Raw genomic sequence first — 17,164 nt, 5'->3', positions numbered from 1 at the left:
TTATAATTTTTTTTCTACTTGAAAAGAGCTTTCTCTGTATATTTAAATTTAAGCTGCAACAATATTTTAAAGCATCTTGTGCAATTGCTTAGTTTAGCTCAAACTACCCAACCTACATTGTCTGAGTATCATGGAACTCTTAGTTATGTGAAGAAGCACTTAAATCACATTATTCAAAGGACTTAGTCTTTGTTGATGTTAGGGGACAGATTATTAAGGATGGTGGAAACACAAGCTAAAGAGAATAATTCTATAAAATGAACCCACTGTGCTTACTTCCACATGCTTTCTTTACCAAAAAGCAATTTGCCGGCAAACCTTTGTAGCCTAAGTGAACAGGATGTCACATTCCTCAGCAACCTACCCATTATCTGAAAGGAAATGCAGGCAGGAGATAACCTTGATAAAAGGAAACAAGAGAGAGAAGTTTGTGACATTTTCACAGACCATTCTGGAAGATAAGGATAACCCCTCCTGCTAACCACAAAATCTATAAGGATGTATGAATAACAATTCAATTAGAACCAGTCAACATGGGCCAGGGTAATCTAGAATGGCCATGGCAGTGAGGATTTAAATGTTTGATGTCACCCTGCTTCAGTTTAAATCAAAAGATTGACCTGGGTGGAATTCTCTGAAACTTCCCTGGGATCGCACAGGTGAGGCACATTGGACCTCTCATCTGTGAGAGGACCCACTCTTTCCCTTGAAAGTGTCCCTTTTCCTTTTCCTAATCCCTTCAATAAACTCATGCCTATTACTCTCAGTGACATGAAACCTTTATGACTTGGTCACAAGAAGTTGGGTTTGAAGAGGAGGACTTCACACTGCCTCAGTTTTTTGGAGGTCTCTAATTTTGTAACATTGAGACATTTGTCTGTGTTGAAGTCGTCCTAGAACTAGCAGCGTGGTCACTGGAAAAATAAATTTTCCCTCACTAAAAATTACCTGTCTCTAAAAAGAAAGAAAGAAAGAAAGAAAGAAAGAAAGAAAGAAAGAAAGAAAGAAAGAAAGAAAGAAGAGAAAGAGAGAAAGAAAAGAGAGAAAGAGAAAGAAATAAGAAAGAAAGAAATTTACTTGTGAACAGTCCTGCTGTATATGCACCTGTGAAAATGAAAGTCTGACATCCTCAGCTGTTAGCATCTAGTTGCCGCTTCTTGAGATCTCAATAATTGGAAGCTATGTATATAAACTGTAAACTATCAAAGTAATGTCAAATGAGTGTTACTTCATGACACTGAGATAAAAATCCATTCCTATCTCCCTATTAAAAACATAAGACTCAAGTGGTTAGCTTTTGCATCTAACTTTATTTTTTTTAACTTCTTTATACCCCTGGTCCATTATACAAGGTATCATCTGTTTGGAGCTGCAATGATTTGTGTTCTGCACAAATTGAGAGAAAAAGTAAATTAGTTGTAAAGTGAAGAAGTAAAATATCTTTCTTACAACTTTATTATTGCTAAGGTGTATTTTGGGTAAAGTGATCTTACAACTTTATTATTGCTAAGGTATATTTTGGGAAAAGTGATTGCTTTTTTTAAATTATAGCTGTATCCTTATGCATAGTTGTTGGGTTCATCCCAACAAACTTATACTTACAAGGAAATCAAATTCAGTTGTGATCTTTCCCCTTTTCCCTCCGTCTTTTCTCCCTTTTCCCATTCTCCTTCTTCTACTCTACTGGACTTCCTTTTTCTCATCAAATAACTCATATTTGATAGTTTCTTTATGTTATCCTACTCACCAAACTCTAGAATTAAACAAAATTACCATGAATCACAGAAAGTGCTGAATCCATGTAGGTCTCTATTAGCTGTTGTAGGACTCATAGGCAAGAGCAAAGATATATTCATTTATTTAAAATAATATTCTTTATTATAAACACAATTACCTTTATTTTATTTATTTATTTTTATGTGGTGCTGAGGATTGAACCCAGTGCCCGACACATGCTAGGCAAGTGTTCTACAACTGAGCTACAGCCCTAGCCCTGAAAGATATATTCTTTATGAAAATATGCTAACTCATAAAATTTATTATTTATTATTAAAATAATATATTATTTTAATATATATTATAGTATATAATATATTTAATATATTATAATATCTTGATAATATATTTTAAATGATATATTATTATTTATTATTTATATAACATTTTTATTTATTATTTATTATGAAAATATGCTAACTCATGAAATATAACACAGAAATGAACATTTTCCCTTTTTTAATTAGTTGCTCAAAACACTACAATGATCTTGACATATCATATATCACACATTTGATTAAATGGGGTATGAATTCTTAGTTTTCCATGTGTACAGATTGCAGGATCACATTGGTTATATAGCCACGTTTATACATACTGCCATACCAGTATCTGTTGTATTCTGCTGCCCTTCCTATCCCCTTCCTATCCCCCCTTCCCTCCCCTCCCTTTCCACCCCATCTACTGTAACACATTTCTCTCTCTTTTTTTTTCTTCCCCCTCACACCATCTTATATGTAATTTTGTATAACAATAAGGGTCTCCTTCCATCTCCCATGCAATTCCCCTTCTCTCTCCCATTCCCTCCCACCTCTCATCCCTATTTAATGGTAATCTTCTTCTCATGCTCTTCCTCCCTGCTCTGTTTTGAGTTGCCCCCCTTTTATCAAAGAAGACATTTGGCATTTGTTTTTTAGGGATTGGCTAACTTCACTTAGCATAATCTGCTCTAATGCCACCCATTTCACTGCAAATCCATGATTTTGTTATTTTTTTAGTGCTGAGTAATATTCCATTGTGTATAAATGCCACATTTTTTTTTATCCATTCATCTATTGAAGGGCATCTAGGTTGGTTCCACAGTCTAGCTATTGTGAAATGTGCTGCTAGAACATTTTCCCTTTTGAAACTCATCAATCAGATGAGCAGCCCCACCTTCCAAGGGAGAATCGGTGAACTTGCAGTACTAGAGGTATAGGTATCCCACCTGATGGATGGAAACATCAGGAATGAGGAATGTCTCATCCCATACATTAATTTTAGGACTTAGAAAATCAGGCTCCACTCAGCAGCTTTGGAAGCTGAGGCAGGGGGATTGCAAGTTCAAAGCCAGCCTCAGCAACTTAGTGAGGCCCTAAACAACTTAGCAAGATCTTGTCTCAAAATAAAAAGTAATAACAGAAAGAACTGGGATGTTGCTCAATGGTTAAGTGCCCCTGGGCTCAACCCCCCATACCAGAATATTTTTAAAAAATTTAAAAAAGGAAAAAGAAAAAATAGAAAATCAGACTCCAGTCAATTCAGAGAGGAAGAAATGGTGGCAAGACTATGGTAAAACTATGATGAATAAAAATAGAATAAGAGGATATAATTTAGTTAACTTGTTATAATGATTCAGTCTTTTTGTAGAAGGAGGAGTAAGAACTAATGGAGAAGAGGAAAATAATTTTAGCTGAACAAAATTGAGCTATGTAAATGCTGCTTACATTTATAAAAAGGTAGATAAAAATCATTAAATGGGCATATATATATACACATATGTATTCATATACATACACATATTCATATTCATATACATATGTATAAACATATTCATACATACATATAAATGCATATGTATAATTAGCAAAATAAAAATTTTAAGCTCTATTAGGAATAGAAATTCAAATAAAACAAGTTATATAAGTTATCTAGAATTTACCTATGAAATAGCAAACATTTTTAAAAATCTTGAGAGTACAATAGGACTTATATAGAAATATTCATATTAATTTGTATAAGACATTTTTATAATATATCAAATATATTATAATTTTATAAGAGCTTTTGACGAGTTATTCAATTTCTATGCATGTGTACTTTAGAAACAAAAGTTACATGTCAAAGGTAAAGTTATGACATTTATTGCCTTGCTATTATAAAAGTAAAATAATGAATGCATAAAATTCTCTCAAAGGTTTATGTTTGAATTTGGTATAGATATAAAATAGAATAAGTATGATACAGACACAATAGAATAAAAAGCAATCATTATAACAATTTTGTAAAATAATACTGAAAAGAAAATTATCTACATGGGAAGTGTGAAGTGATAAAGGCATGACAAAAGGTGCTCACATATGTGATGTACTTAGATGAAAAATCCATAGTGTATTAGCAGGCATTTTTTCCTTTTCCTACTTAAATAAGCACATAGCATGCAAATTTAAATGGATAACACTTTAGGGATGACTTTGACATCCTTTCTATATTTCATTGTTGAGTGCAGGGAGATAAATACAAGGGGTTTCATCTTTGATTCCAAGTGTTTTTGAAGATATTCTTCTACTGCATACCAGTGAATCTTCACATATATACATACAACATGCAGTGGAATGTAGCTCCTCGGATTCTTGATGATGTTTATACTTAGTGACTCCCCAGATAAAGACTTGAACATTGGCATTGCACCAGGAGGCTTCCTCTTTCTTCTTTCTAGTAAATGCCTACCGCTAAAGGTAGCCACTATTTTGACTTGTACAGTTGGTTTTGCCATGTTTGAACTTCATATAAATGAAGCCATAGAATATATATACTCTTCTATGTCTAGTTTATATACTCATACTATGGTGCATGTGTGCAACCTCCGTCATGTGAATACAGCACATTTTATTTATCTATTCTCCAGTTTGATAGACATTTGTGTGTTCATTTTTTTAGCTGTTATAATTAAAATTTCAATGAATATTCTTTTTCTGACTTATGGTTGATATATATCCTCATTTTTCCTGGGTATTTTTTTTTACTTCAGGTTATATATCTCCTTGATGTAGAGTGAATTAGTAGTTTTTGCTGAAACAGCTTTATAAAATAATGCCACACTATGTCCTAGGGCTGTTGGCATGCTATACTGCAACTATCAGTAAGAGAAAGCACCAGTTTCTCCAGAACATTGCCAAGATTTAGTATTGTGATATTTTAAATTTTAGCCTTTTTGGTGAACTTGTATCTCAATATAGGCAATACCCTGATGTCTAAGTATGTACCACATTCATTTAGCTATACATTTTTTTGGAAGTGATGATTTAAAATGTTTTTTTCCCAGAATTTTGAGGTAACATTGTGGTGACATTGCTTGCCTAAATTAAAATCTCTCCAGATATTCTTCCCAAAGCTATACATATAGGTTAACTAAAAGAAAAAGTAAGACCACATGATCACTGTGCCTTCAGCATAGCTAGATAACAGCACAAGCAATATTAAGTAACACTCCTATTAAACAAAAGAAATTGAGTAGAATAGCCTTCAGTATTAAAAGGACCATTTAATGCAAACATGCTAAAAAAGATACTTTTGGTAAACCAGAATATTGACTATGGGAACCAAACTCAAGTCAACTAAAAAGCACAAAAGACTTAGGGTGCAATCTTAGAAAAATAGCACTTCTAGGTGAGAGGATGAAACCAACTCAAGAGGAATCATATGTATACTAGATAGGGGAAATGACAGACAAAAAGTTAAAAATTCTGAAATATAAAAGAAAGTCAAAACAACAACATAAACAGAAAACATACACCCAATCTATTCCTAAATGCTGTGCAAAAAAAAGAAAGAAAGAGAAAATATTTCCACTGAAGAAACTGCACATGCCTATGCTGACAAAAGAGAGTAGAGTGTGGAGAGTAGATAAGATCTAGTCATCAGCTGATCCTGCAATATAGGCAAAAGCCAAGCCTGGAAAACAGTCCTTGCCAAAAGGCAGCAATGTGAACAGCCTTCATACCAGGCTCTCACCCTAATAGTTATCAGATGTTCCAGTACGATGGGTTTTCTGGGTACAACACAGATGTTTCTAACACCGTAACAGCAGGATAGTTAGAAAAAGTTTCCAGCTCTGTAACTTTTTAGTGCATAAAAATACTTCTTAATAACTCACAAGCCTTGAACAATTCACAAAGCCTTATAGTTAAACTTCCTATAAGACCCTATATAATAAACTCGTGGGGCTAGTTCTGGGTCTCTGTGACTCTATCAGAGGGCAGTGTCCCAAATGGCCCCAGCTTTGCTTAAAAATGTCTCTGTGTTTTCTTTGTCTCTGTGTTTTTCTCCATCTCCTCATGCCCCTATTGGAGATCTTTTGTTGATGCTGCGTGGGTCACAGCACTGTAGGTACACTGCAGTTACTACAAACTCTCAAAAGGCAAATCTTGTCCACAAAATGTACAAGGAAATCCAGCTGGGAAATCTCATCATAGTAACAGTAGTAAAAACAGTCTGCATTGTAGTTGTTGTTCACTGGCAATGGCCAATGTGGAGCATTCTGAGGAAGGAATATATTTTCACCTGGCAAGGAATGACATTAACAAATGTGCTCATTTATCAAACCAGTTGGTATGCACCCTTGATATATGTTTGTATCACTGAATGTAAATAATCTGAAGAAAAGTACAATAATGAAAATTGATTTCCTAATTTAACAACTGAACATAAATCAATAAATTAGAAAAAAATCAAAATATATAATTAATTATTAAATTAATAAATTAGAAATAAAACAGACATAATTTAAAAATCAAAATCCTGAATTAAAAAATCAACCAAATAGGCAAATCTTTAAGTAAATTAAAATAAAAGATAACACATCAATGTATAAGATATGAAATAAATAACACAAATAAGCCAGTGAAACAGGAATGTAAACTAGGAGAAATTAGTTTGAGATCTTTGTGGAGACGAATCTTAAAATTTAGTTAAAAGAGTTTCCTAGGAAAATATGGTTTACTAAGGTTTTACCCACCAGCAATTGTAAGATTTAACAGATTCATTTCCATTAAGGATGCAAGTTAAGAAACAATCCTAAAGAAAAACACAGGCCCAGAGGATTTCAATTTGCATTTCCACAATAAGTTCAAAGACAAAATTGGCCCAAAGCTTAAAATAGAGTAAAATATCCCAGAGAATAAAAATAATAACAATCTTCCAAATTCCCTTTAATTAGAAAGTATAGCAGGAATCGTTATAGACCTATAACATTCAGAATATCAAAGCAAAAACATTAAATACAGTATGAAAAGATTAAACAAAATCACTAAATACAGTATTAGCAAACAGAATCTAGTACTTGAATAAGAAAATAGAGGACCTTGACCAGGTGGGATTTATCATAGGAATGTACAATGTTTTGACATTAGGATCCTATAATCCTGTTATAAATCAAAGGATAAAAGAAAAATATATAACATGATTAAAAACCCATTGACAAACTCAAATTTTAATTACTTATGTTAAAAACACTGTATAAAAGAGAAAACAGATGTTTACTTTCTAAATATAATGGAATATACCATGATTCAACAAATAGTATATCACAGAGGAAAACATTGAGTTATTCCTACTAAGACACAGAAAAAAAAAGAAATGTGTCAATGCAATAGACGTGAGAAACCACATAGAAGCGTAAAAATTAGGAGAAAAGAGTTACCTCTAGTTTCAGATGATATAAGAAAACACCTCAAAATTCTTAGAGATTCCGTGATAAAACTAAAAATTCAGTCATGCAATAAAAAAAATTAACCTTCAGAAATAAAAAATGTAACTACTATAAACCTCCTTTACAATAACAACAAAAAGTTAAAGTACATGCTATTATTTTTAATACAAAATGGAAAAAACTCTAAGAGGATGTAGCAGGAAATGAGGGTCAGGATACCAAGATCTGGAAGCAACACTTTATTAGTGCTACCATGGCCCAGAGGGATAATTCCCGAAGTCTGAGCCCTGAGTGCAGCAGGGCTTTTATTTTTATACAAAAGCAAGTTTGGGGTACATCAAGGCAAGGGAGTTCATGCAATTCTATTGGAGTGTGCATTCAACATTCCGTATATGGGTACAAGTTTGTCAACAGCCTAGTGACTTTTAGCTCATACAGGGATTGTTCTGTCCCAGCTGTTTTGTTTCCTGCTTCTGCTGCTGCTATGCAGTTGTTACAGGTACCTGTTAACTGCTGCAAGCCCCTATGCTTATATGTCAGTAAGTAGAGCTGCTGTGTGCCAATGTGTGAAATCACAGCCTGTCAGCTCTTAAACTGCTGAAATTTCCATTCTATTCTACCACAAGGAAACATTTAAGTCATTCTGAAAGATACAAAAGTAGATTTAAACAAATTAAAAGATACTTATTGGTTTGTATTTTGTCCCATTTCATGGTTTGCATTTGCTTTCCATGCTGACTAATAATACTGAACGTTTTCATGTGCATTATTGTTCATTTATCTTATTTGTAAAGAATCTGGTTAATTTTTTTTCAGTTTATTATTCAATTTTTGAGTTATTATTATTGAATTTTATGTAAATTTTATAGTAGATGAATCCTGTTTATGGAAACAAGTCCTCTATAAGATATGAGTACTGCAAATATCACATCCCTAATGTGTGACTTGTCTTTTCATATTCTCAGTGTTTTTCAAAGAAAAAATCTATTTGATTTTGATGCTCAATTTATTGCTTTTATTATATGTATATTCCTTTAAAAATCCTTTATATATTTTGAAGTTGCAGAAAACTTCCTTCTGTTAGGTTTTCCTATAATTTTTTTATGGTTTTAGGTTTTACAATTAGGCCTGTGATCCATTTTGACTAAAATTTTGTGGTTAGTTTATTTACTTTTATCAGCACTCAGTTGTTTTTTTATGCTGTCTAGACTTATTGTATTAATTATTGGGTGTGTAGGGTGTAGTGAGCTTATATAGCTACAATAGAGGTGTGGCAAAGCTGGGTGATTTAGTACTAAGTTTCAAAAAGAGAAACACCATGCAAAAATAATTAGAAGGCAATTGAAAAAAAAAAACTACAGGGAAAATTAGAACTACCACATATTAAAACACTAAAAAACTTGTAAATTAAAAAAAGGTGCTACTACTGCATCAAAAGGCAGGAAGTACAATGGAATATAACATCCAAAATATGATTGAACACATATAGAAATTAAGGGTTGTTTTAGTCAGCATTTTCACTGCTCCGACTTAAAGACCCAACCAGAACAATTTTCGGGCAGGAAAATTTTATTTGAGAGCTCAGAGTTTAAGAAGTCTTAGTCTATAGAAGAACAGCTTCATTCCTCAGGACTGGGGTGAGGCAGAACATCATGGTGGAAGGGTGTGGCAGAGGGAAGCAGCTCACATGGTGATCAGAAAGCAGAGAGAGGGTCTCCACTTGCCAGACACAAATATATACCCCTAACCACACTCCAATGCCCGCCTCCTCCAGCCACACCCTATCACTTCAGTTACCACTCAGCTAATCTGTATCAGGGACTTAATTAACTGATTGGATTAAGATTCTTACAACCCAATCATTTCTCCTCTGAACCTTCTTTCACTGTCTCACATGTGAGATTTTTGGGGTTACCTCACATCCAAAACATAACAAGTATAATATAAAGTAGCATCTAATATAGCTGGAAAGAGAAGGAATCTTTCATTTAGCAATGCTAACAATCTAAAATACCTATTCAGGAAAAGAATACATGATATCTATATCTGCACTTAGCAAAAGAATGAACTCCAACACTAAATTTTAAAATTGAAGTATTTAAAGTTAAAAAAAAAACAAATGCAAGGGGGTATTCCTCTATAACCTGGATGTGTGGAGAGGTTTTCTTAATCTTGCACAAAATCCCAACACATTTAAATTATTTTGTTTTACTACTGAATTTTTAAATATCACCAACAAGAAAAATAAAAGCACTACAAACTACTCTGCCTCTTTGGAGTATTTCAAGATAACTTCCCATCTCTACATGCTGATAGAATCTTCAAATGCTCTGACACACATTCTGTCCTTATTTTATACCTTATTTTATAGTTAGTTCAGTGGGAGATTAAAGTGCCAGTTGCTTAATCTCACCTGGAACCATCTAACCTACAACTGAACTACATATTTTATTTATATGAATATTTTATAGTAAGATATTAGAAACAATATTAATATTCATAGAAGGATTTTATTATAATTTCCAACTTTATTGAATTACAATAGAATTTAAATGACTATATTATCCATCCACAAAAAGAAGTTTCACTTTTAAATAATTTACATTACTTATACAGTCATTAAAATAAAATAAAATCCACATAGATAGGAGAAAATCTCTGAAAAGTAATGTAAGTAGAACAAATTAACTATTAAAATTTACTATTTAAATTCATAAATCAAAAACAGCAAAAGAGGAATAGCTTTGAATCATAATATAAAAAACAAAATTTCGAGCTCAAACTATCAGGCCAAAGAAAAATAATAACCTTGTCAATGAATATTATACTCTCCCAGATGGTTTTATTGTTTTTTTACTATTGTAGATTTTCAATGATCCTAAATCACTGACATAACTCTACCTTAAAAACTTGAAAATAATAAGAGCAAATGAAATCCAAAGAAGCAGAAGAAAGGAAATAATAAAGAACAGAGCATAAATAACTGAAATATAAATTAATAAATCAACAAGAGAAAATTCAGTTAACCCCAACTAAATAAAATTCAATCAAAATCAATCAGAAAAGAAAAACTTACTTTATTTTCTGAGATCAATAGAATCAATAAGTCTGTAGCAAGTTTGATTAGGAAAAAAGGGAACATAATTACCAATATCAGAAATTAATTGATAGAAATTAAGAAACTTGAATGGACATAAATGCCTCAAATTCCAGAACTTAAATATAAGTGGTAAATACACAAAACCCCACAAACTACCTAAGTTTACTCTAGAGAAAATTCATAACCTAGATTTTTCCTTTTATTTTATTTTATTTTTTAAAAATTGAATCAGAAAATCTTCACACAAGGGAAAATCCAGATGCAGATTTCTCTGATAAATGATATTAACCATTTAAGGAAGCAGAAATTTCAACTGTACATGAACACTTCAAGAACTTTCAGGGAGAGCAAATAACTCATTTAACTCATTTTATAATTTAACTCATTTTATAATGCTACCCCCCCCATTACTAAAAACCTGACAAAGATATCACATAATGGAAAACTGTAAACAAATATCCCTCTTGAATAGGTGCAAAATTCTAAACAAAACAAATCTCTTAGGAAGATAACATATCATGTCAAAGTAGGGATGTTCCAAGATTTTAACAATGTTATAACTTTTGATAATCAATGTAATCAATGATATTTTTAAAAATAAAACATATTTCAGTAATTTAGAAGAAACATTGACAAAATACAACCTTATTTTCTCATTTAAAAAAATCCAAAATTCGCAACAAACCAGGAATAAAAGAGAAATTTCTAAATATGATAAAAAAAATCTATGATAAACTTACATCAGACTTGTGAATGACTGAATGATTTCCTTCTAAGATCAATGTCAAAACGGTATGGCCTTATCACTTCTATTCAATATTGTATTGTAAGTTTCAGGTGCTATAATAAGGAAAAAGAAAAATGACACTGAAAGGAAGTAAAGCTGTCTGTAGAAAATTTAGCAAAGCCTCAGAACATCTACTATGGTGTATATATTTAGTAAGAGTTTCAGGTAAAGTATTTTTACTTTAATGTGTTTCTATATAATAACAGTGAGCAAAATAAAATTGAAATAAAAATAAGTTAATAGAGAATCAAGCAAGTGAGTAATAAGATATACCTTAAAAAATTCTTTAAAGAATCTCTACACTAAAAAATGGAAACTAAAATGTATTGCTAAGGGGAGACCTAAATAAATATTACAGCATTTCTAACCAGGTGTCTGGGTTAGAAATCTCATTATTCAAATGATGACAACTCTTTTCAAGTTTATCTTTACATTCAAAGCAATAAGGAATTATTCATCAGACTGTGTGTATGTGTATGCGTGTGTGTGTAAAAGTTGACATCCTGATCCTAAAATATTAATGGAAAAACAAAAGAACTAATATAATCACAACATGGAAAAGATGAAAAATAAAGAGAAACAAAATCCAATATCAAGACTTATTATAGGCTCTATGATCCTCCCGATTTGACAGACAGCCACATCCTCTATTCTCTTGCAGTGCTAGCCATGACCCTGAGACATGATAGTGAATTTCAGAGTGAGCAGATTTGGCCGTACTCGATGCCTGGTCACCAGGGCTGCTTTCAATGCTGATAGAGTCTTCAAATGCTCTGACACACATTCTGTCCTTATTTTATAAAGTGGATCTTGTTGCTATCAATGACCCCTTCATTGGCCTCAAATACATGGTCTACATGCTCCAGTATGATTTTACCCAGGGTAAATTCAATGGCACAGTCAATGCTGAGAATGGGAAGCTTGTCATCAATGGAAAATCCACCTCTATCTTCCAGAAGTAAGATCCCACCAATATCAAATATTGATATTTTATGCTGGTGCTGAATATGTGTGGAGTTCACTGGTGTCTTCATTAAACATGAAGAAAGCTGGAGCTCATCTGAGGAGTGGTGCCACAAAGGTCATCTCTGTCCCTTTTGCGATGCCCCATGTTTGTGATGGGTGTGAGCCATGAGAAGTATGACAACTCCCCCAAGATTGTCAGCAATGCCTCCTATGCCACCAAATGCTTAGCTACCCCAGGCCAAGGCCATCCATGATAACTTTAGCATTGTGGAAGGACTCATGACCACAATCTGTGCCATCACTGCTACTCAGAATACTGTGGATGATCCCTTTGAGAAACTGTGGCATGATGGATTTGGGACTGCCTAGAAGAATATCATCCCTGCATCCACTGACTCTGCCAAGGCTGTGGGCCAGGTCATCCCTGAACTGAATGGGAAGCTCTCTGGCATGGCTTTCCGTATGCCCAATCCCAACATGTCATTTGTGAATCTGACCAAATATGATGACATCAAGAAGGTGGTGAATCAGTCATAGAGGGCATCTGGGGCTACATGGAGGACCAGGTCATCTCCTAAAACTTTAACAGTGATACTCACTCTCCCACCTTTGATGCTGGGGCTAGCATTGCCCTCAACCACCACTTTGTCAAGCTCATTTCCTGGTATGAAAATGAATTTGGCTACAGCAACAGGGTGGTGGATCTTATGGTCCACATGGCCTCCAAGGAGCAAGAGCCTCTAGATCACCTGTCCCGGAAAGAACACAGAGGAAGAGAGAAGCCCTCAGCTGCCGAAGAGTCCCTGCCCCTAACTCAGTCCCTCAACACACTGAAAATCTCCCCTCTTCCCAATTTCCATCCCAGACCCCCTGAAGATGGGGAGGAGCTTAGGAAGCCCTACTGTCACATACCATCCATATAATTCACTGCACCCCTCCTCCAAAAAAGACATTATAAAAATGCTATAATATACAGAAAAAGATACGAGTATTTATGAAAATATTTTTTGGATAACAATGAAAAGACATTCAGTGAAAAAAGGCTTTACATCAAAGAGTATGAAAACAAATAAGATTATACACAAATTGAACTTGAATATGCACTTCATAGCATATACACAATAGGTCCTATACCCAAATGTATAACCTGAACTTGTGAAAACTCTAGAAGATATTTAAGTCAATTTTTGTTACCTGGTTTTAGGCAAAGCTGTGTAGGATATAAATAATCTATACAAAAATATATTGATAGACTGAAATTTACTTCTCAACAGAAGGTAAAAAGAATTTAAAAAATGCATAGACAGGGAGAAAATATTTCAAACCAGTTATCTCATGAGTGACTTTATATAGAGAGAATATATAAAGATATTAAGAGCTTTCAAAATAATAGTAAGAAAAAAAGAGATGCAAAATATTTGAACAGACATTTTCACTGAAAAAGATCCATATAACATTAAGAAAAGAAGCTTAGCATCATTAATCATAAGGAAGATGCAAGTTAAATCACAATGAAACACCACTAACTATTATATGGAGGAGTTAAGCATAATAATAATAAGTGTGACCACAACAAATGTTTCAAAAATAATGTAGGAATTGACATCCTGAAAAATTGTTATACAGAATGTAAAATGGTGTAGCCACTTTGGAAAAACAGTTTTCAGTTTCTAAATCAATAAATGCATACCTAATACATGGTCCAGGTATTCCACTCTGATGTGCTTATCCATGAGAAATAAAAGCATATAAACCTATGCTGTCACAATGACTGGTACACCACCCTTTATCTGGAAAAAAACCAATGTCCAGCACCAGATGAATGAATTTGGTGTACTCATACCATGGAATGCTACTGCAATAATAGTAGATATTATTACATGTAACAACATGGACAAAATTAAAAATAACTATGCTGGGTAAAATAAGCCCCATACAAAAGAGTGATTACTATATGATTTAATTTGTATGAAATTCTTGAAAATGAAAACAAATTTATAGCAACAGAAAGCATCCAGTGGTACATTAATGAGGAGCATGAGTAAACATTTAAGGATGATGGATATATTCACCGAATTGACTGTAGTGATGGCATTGTGAGTGTGTACATGTCAACACTTATCTAATTGTATATGTTTAATGTATACAATTTGTACACATTTAATTTGTCTGTTATGCCTCAATAAAGCTATTAAAATAAGATAGAAATGAAGAAGGAGTATAGGAGCTGAGTTTGATCAGTTTTTAAGTTGTTATTCTTATTTTTACATGGAATATTGAGAAATAGGTGGGATGCATGGACAGAGACGTTATCCCATGAGTTCCTCTATGGGAAAGCATGGGCCCTGCCAATGGAGTTTCCCTTTTGGCAGTGGAGGCTGGAAGAGGAACAGCAGGAAACTTAGGCCTTGAGTGGATGAGGTTGTTTGGCATGATCCTTACCTACCCTGTAAGTCATTCCCACAAGAAATCAGTTATCACACTGGACATAACATCTGTAAGTGGAGTAGGAGGAAATGGGGAGCAGAAGAGAATTAGTTAGGCTGCCTTCTAGGAGCATGCCCATGATTCAGTCTCTTTGAGATTAAGGAAAATCTATCACCTATGAAATTAAATTTTTTAAAGGTCAAATTGCTTGTGTATTTTGCTAGGATATATATTCCTTTCTGAAAACAACCTCCCTGGCCTACTATGAACTTATTATTTTGCTATTTATGTCTGCTTTTAAGTTTTTATAAAGGTTCATTAATTTGGGAATTAATTGATTCCCCAATTAATCTTCACAAGAAAGATACACAGCAGAACAATAAAAGGGAGAGGACCCATGAGGAGACTTCAAATTAGCAAAGTATATACCTAGTTTTTGAATTTTTCCTATGATTAATTGCTAAATTACTATTGTGTTAAGCCTAATCTGGTAAGACTTAACATTGAATGTTACAAAGCTAGTTATGTGAGACAGAAGGTGATGAATGCAGACTTACCCCAAATAAAGGAAAAAATATATACTCCAGATTTTCTCAATAAGGAATGAAATAGAATGTGCAAATTTAACTCAGAAGAATATTTTTAAGTAAACATGTCCAGGCTTATCAAGGACCAATGATTCCTTATATTTTGGCATAGTTTGCTCAAGAAATAAGTGTGTGTGTGTGTGTGTGTGTGTGTGTGTGTGTGTGTTTGCACATACTTCATAAAATGGGCAACTGTTAGAGGAAATGGGAAAAGGGAAAATTATTGAATGTTAATTTTAAGAAACAGGGAAGTTAGTTTTAAGAAAAAGAAGAGGTCAAGTGGCCACCATGATCCTTAGTGGTTATGTCCACTAACTCTGGGGTAGGCCACATCTCTTTCTCATTACTTTGCTCAGAACATATTTTACATCCTTATTCCTTAAGCTGTAGATCAAAGGATTCAGCATAGGGATCACCGCGGTATAGAACACAGAGGCCACCTTCTCCTGGACCCTGCTGTGGCTGGATGTTGGCTTGAAATACATAAACATGATGGATCCGTAGAAGACCCCAACAGCTGTCAAATGAGAGCCACAGGTACTAAAAGCTTTGGACCTGCTCTCACTTGAGGGTATTCGAAGAATGTTGGTGAGTATAAAGGTATAAGAGATGGCTATGGGCCCAGTTGTTGCCAGCACATTAAATCCACCTATAAGTGTCACCAGAAGCTCATTAAAATAGGTGCTAGAGCAGGAAAGCTGTAGGAGGGGAATTATGTCACAGAAGTAATGGTGGATGACATTCTCCCCGTGGAAGGAAAGCCTGATCATGGAGGAAGTGTGGGCTACAGCTCCAAGAGCTGCCATGATATAGACCCCTGTTACCAGTATGCTGCATGCCTTTTGGGACATGGTGACACTGTAGATCAGTGGATTACAGATAGCTGCATATCTATCATATGCCATGGCTGCCAGCATATAGCCCTCAGCAATAGCAAACGTGCAATAGAAAAAGAGCTGTGTCATACATCCAGAATAGGAGATAACATTTTGTTCCCATATAAAGTTTCCTAACAGTTTAGGGGTAATAACTGAGGAATAGACGAGATCTATGAATGACAAATTACCAAGAAAAAAGTACATGGGAGTTTGGAGCTTGGAATCAACAGTAATTAGGAGGATCATACCCAGGTTTCCCACTACAGTGATCCCATAGACTACTAGAAACAGGAGAAAAAGGGGCAGTTTGAGTTCTGGTTGGTCTGTTAATCCCTGGAGGACAAATTCAGTCATGGTGGAAAAATTGCATCTGATCATTTCCTCTAGGAAACAGGGTATAAACCTAAGGAAAAAAAAAAAAAAAGAAACCTTAGAAAGTAAGAAAGCTCTGTTCCCATGGTGGGAAGTTGTTTTATTACGAGTGTGACAAAAGAAAAGAAATCCTGATCATCAAATGAGAACAGTTTAATGGCTGTAAATAACAAAAGAAGAGGATTACATATTTTTTCATGTCAGATTTGAGTTTCTTTTAGTCAAGGAATATTATAAGGTGTATAGAAACAAAGAGCAAGTACTATATGATCTTAAAATGATTAGAAAGTATCTGAACAGTTCAAGGCTGCCCCATTTTTAACCTCAGAGACCACCCTAGTGTCTACTATGAATGGGTACTCCACAGTTACAGCTGGGCTGGAAATCCATCTGACCTCTGCATGGCTAATGCCTGCTGGGATGTTCCCTGCTGCTAACACCAAGGTTCAATCTAGTGCTAAGAAAGTAACTTCTGGGGCTGGGGTTGTGGTTTAGCAGTAGAGCTCTTACCTCCCATGTGCAAGGGCCTGGGTTGGATCCCCAGCACCACATAAAAATAAACAAATAAAATAAAGGTACTGT

The 17,164-nt window shown here is 34.1% G+C and overlaps 1 protein-coding gene and 1 pseudogene across 2 annotated transcripts; one reads left to right on the top strand and one right to left on the bottom strand.

Moving 5' to 3' along the window:
• The first annotated feature begins 12,101 nt into the window (after positions 1 to 12,101).
• Positions 12,102 to 13,241, top strand: LOC308641625 (glyceraldehyde-3-phosphate dehydrogenase-like; annotated as a pseudogene). The gene has a single exon. The product of its transcript is annotated as a glyceraldehyde-3-phosphate dehydrogenase-like (transcript).
• A 2,402-nt stretch (positions 13,242 to 15,643) lies between these two features.
• On the bottom strand, positions 15,644 to 16,588 carry LOC308641624 (olfactory receptor 8D1-like; the record flags this gene model as incomplete). Its single annotated transcript, XM_081280273.1, has 1 exon — positions 15,644 to 16,588. One exon carries the CDS (start codon positions 16,586 to 16,588, stop codon positions 15,644 to 15,646), a length of 945 nt encoding a protein of 314 aa, XP_081136399.1.
• Between the last annotated feature and the right edge of the window lie 576 nt (positions 16,589 to 17,164).

Source organism: Spermophilus citellus (assembly GCF_964194105.1).
Source record: "Spermophilus citellus genome assembly, chromosome: 2".
Lineage (NCBI taxonomy): Eukaryota > Metazoa > Chordata > Mammalia > Rodentia > Sciuridae > Spermophilus > Spermophilus citellus.
This window is presented reverse-complemented; position numbering and strand designations above follow the sequence as displayed.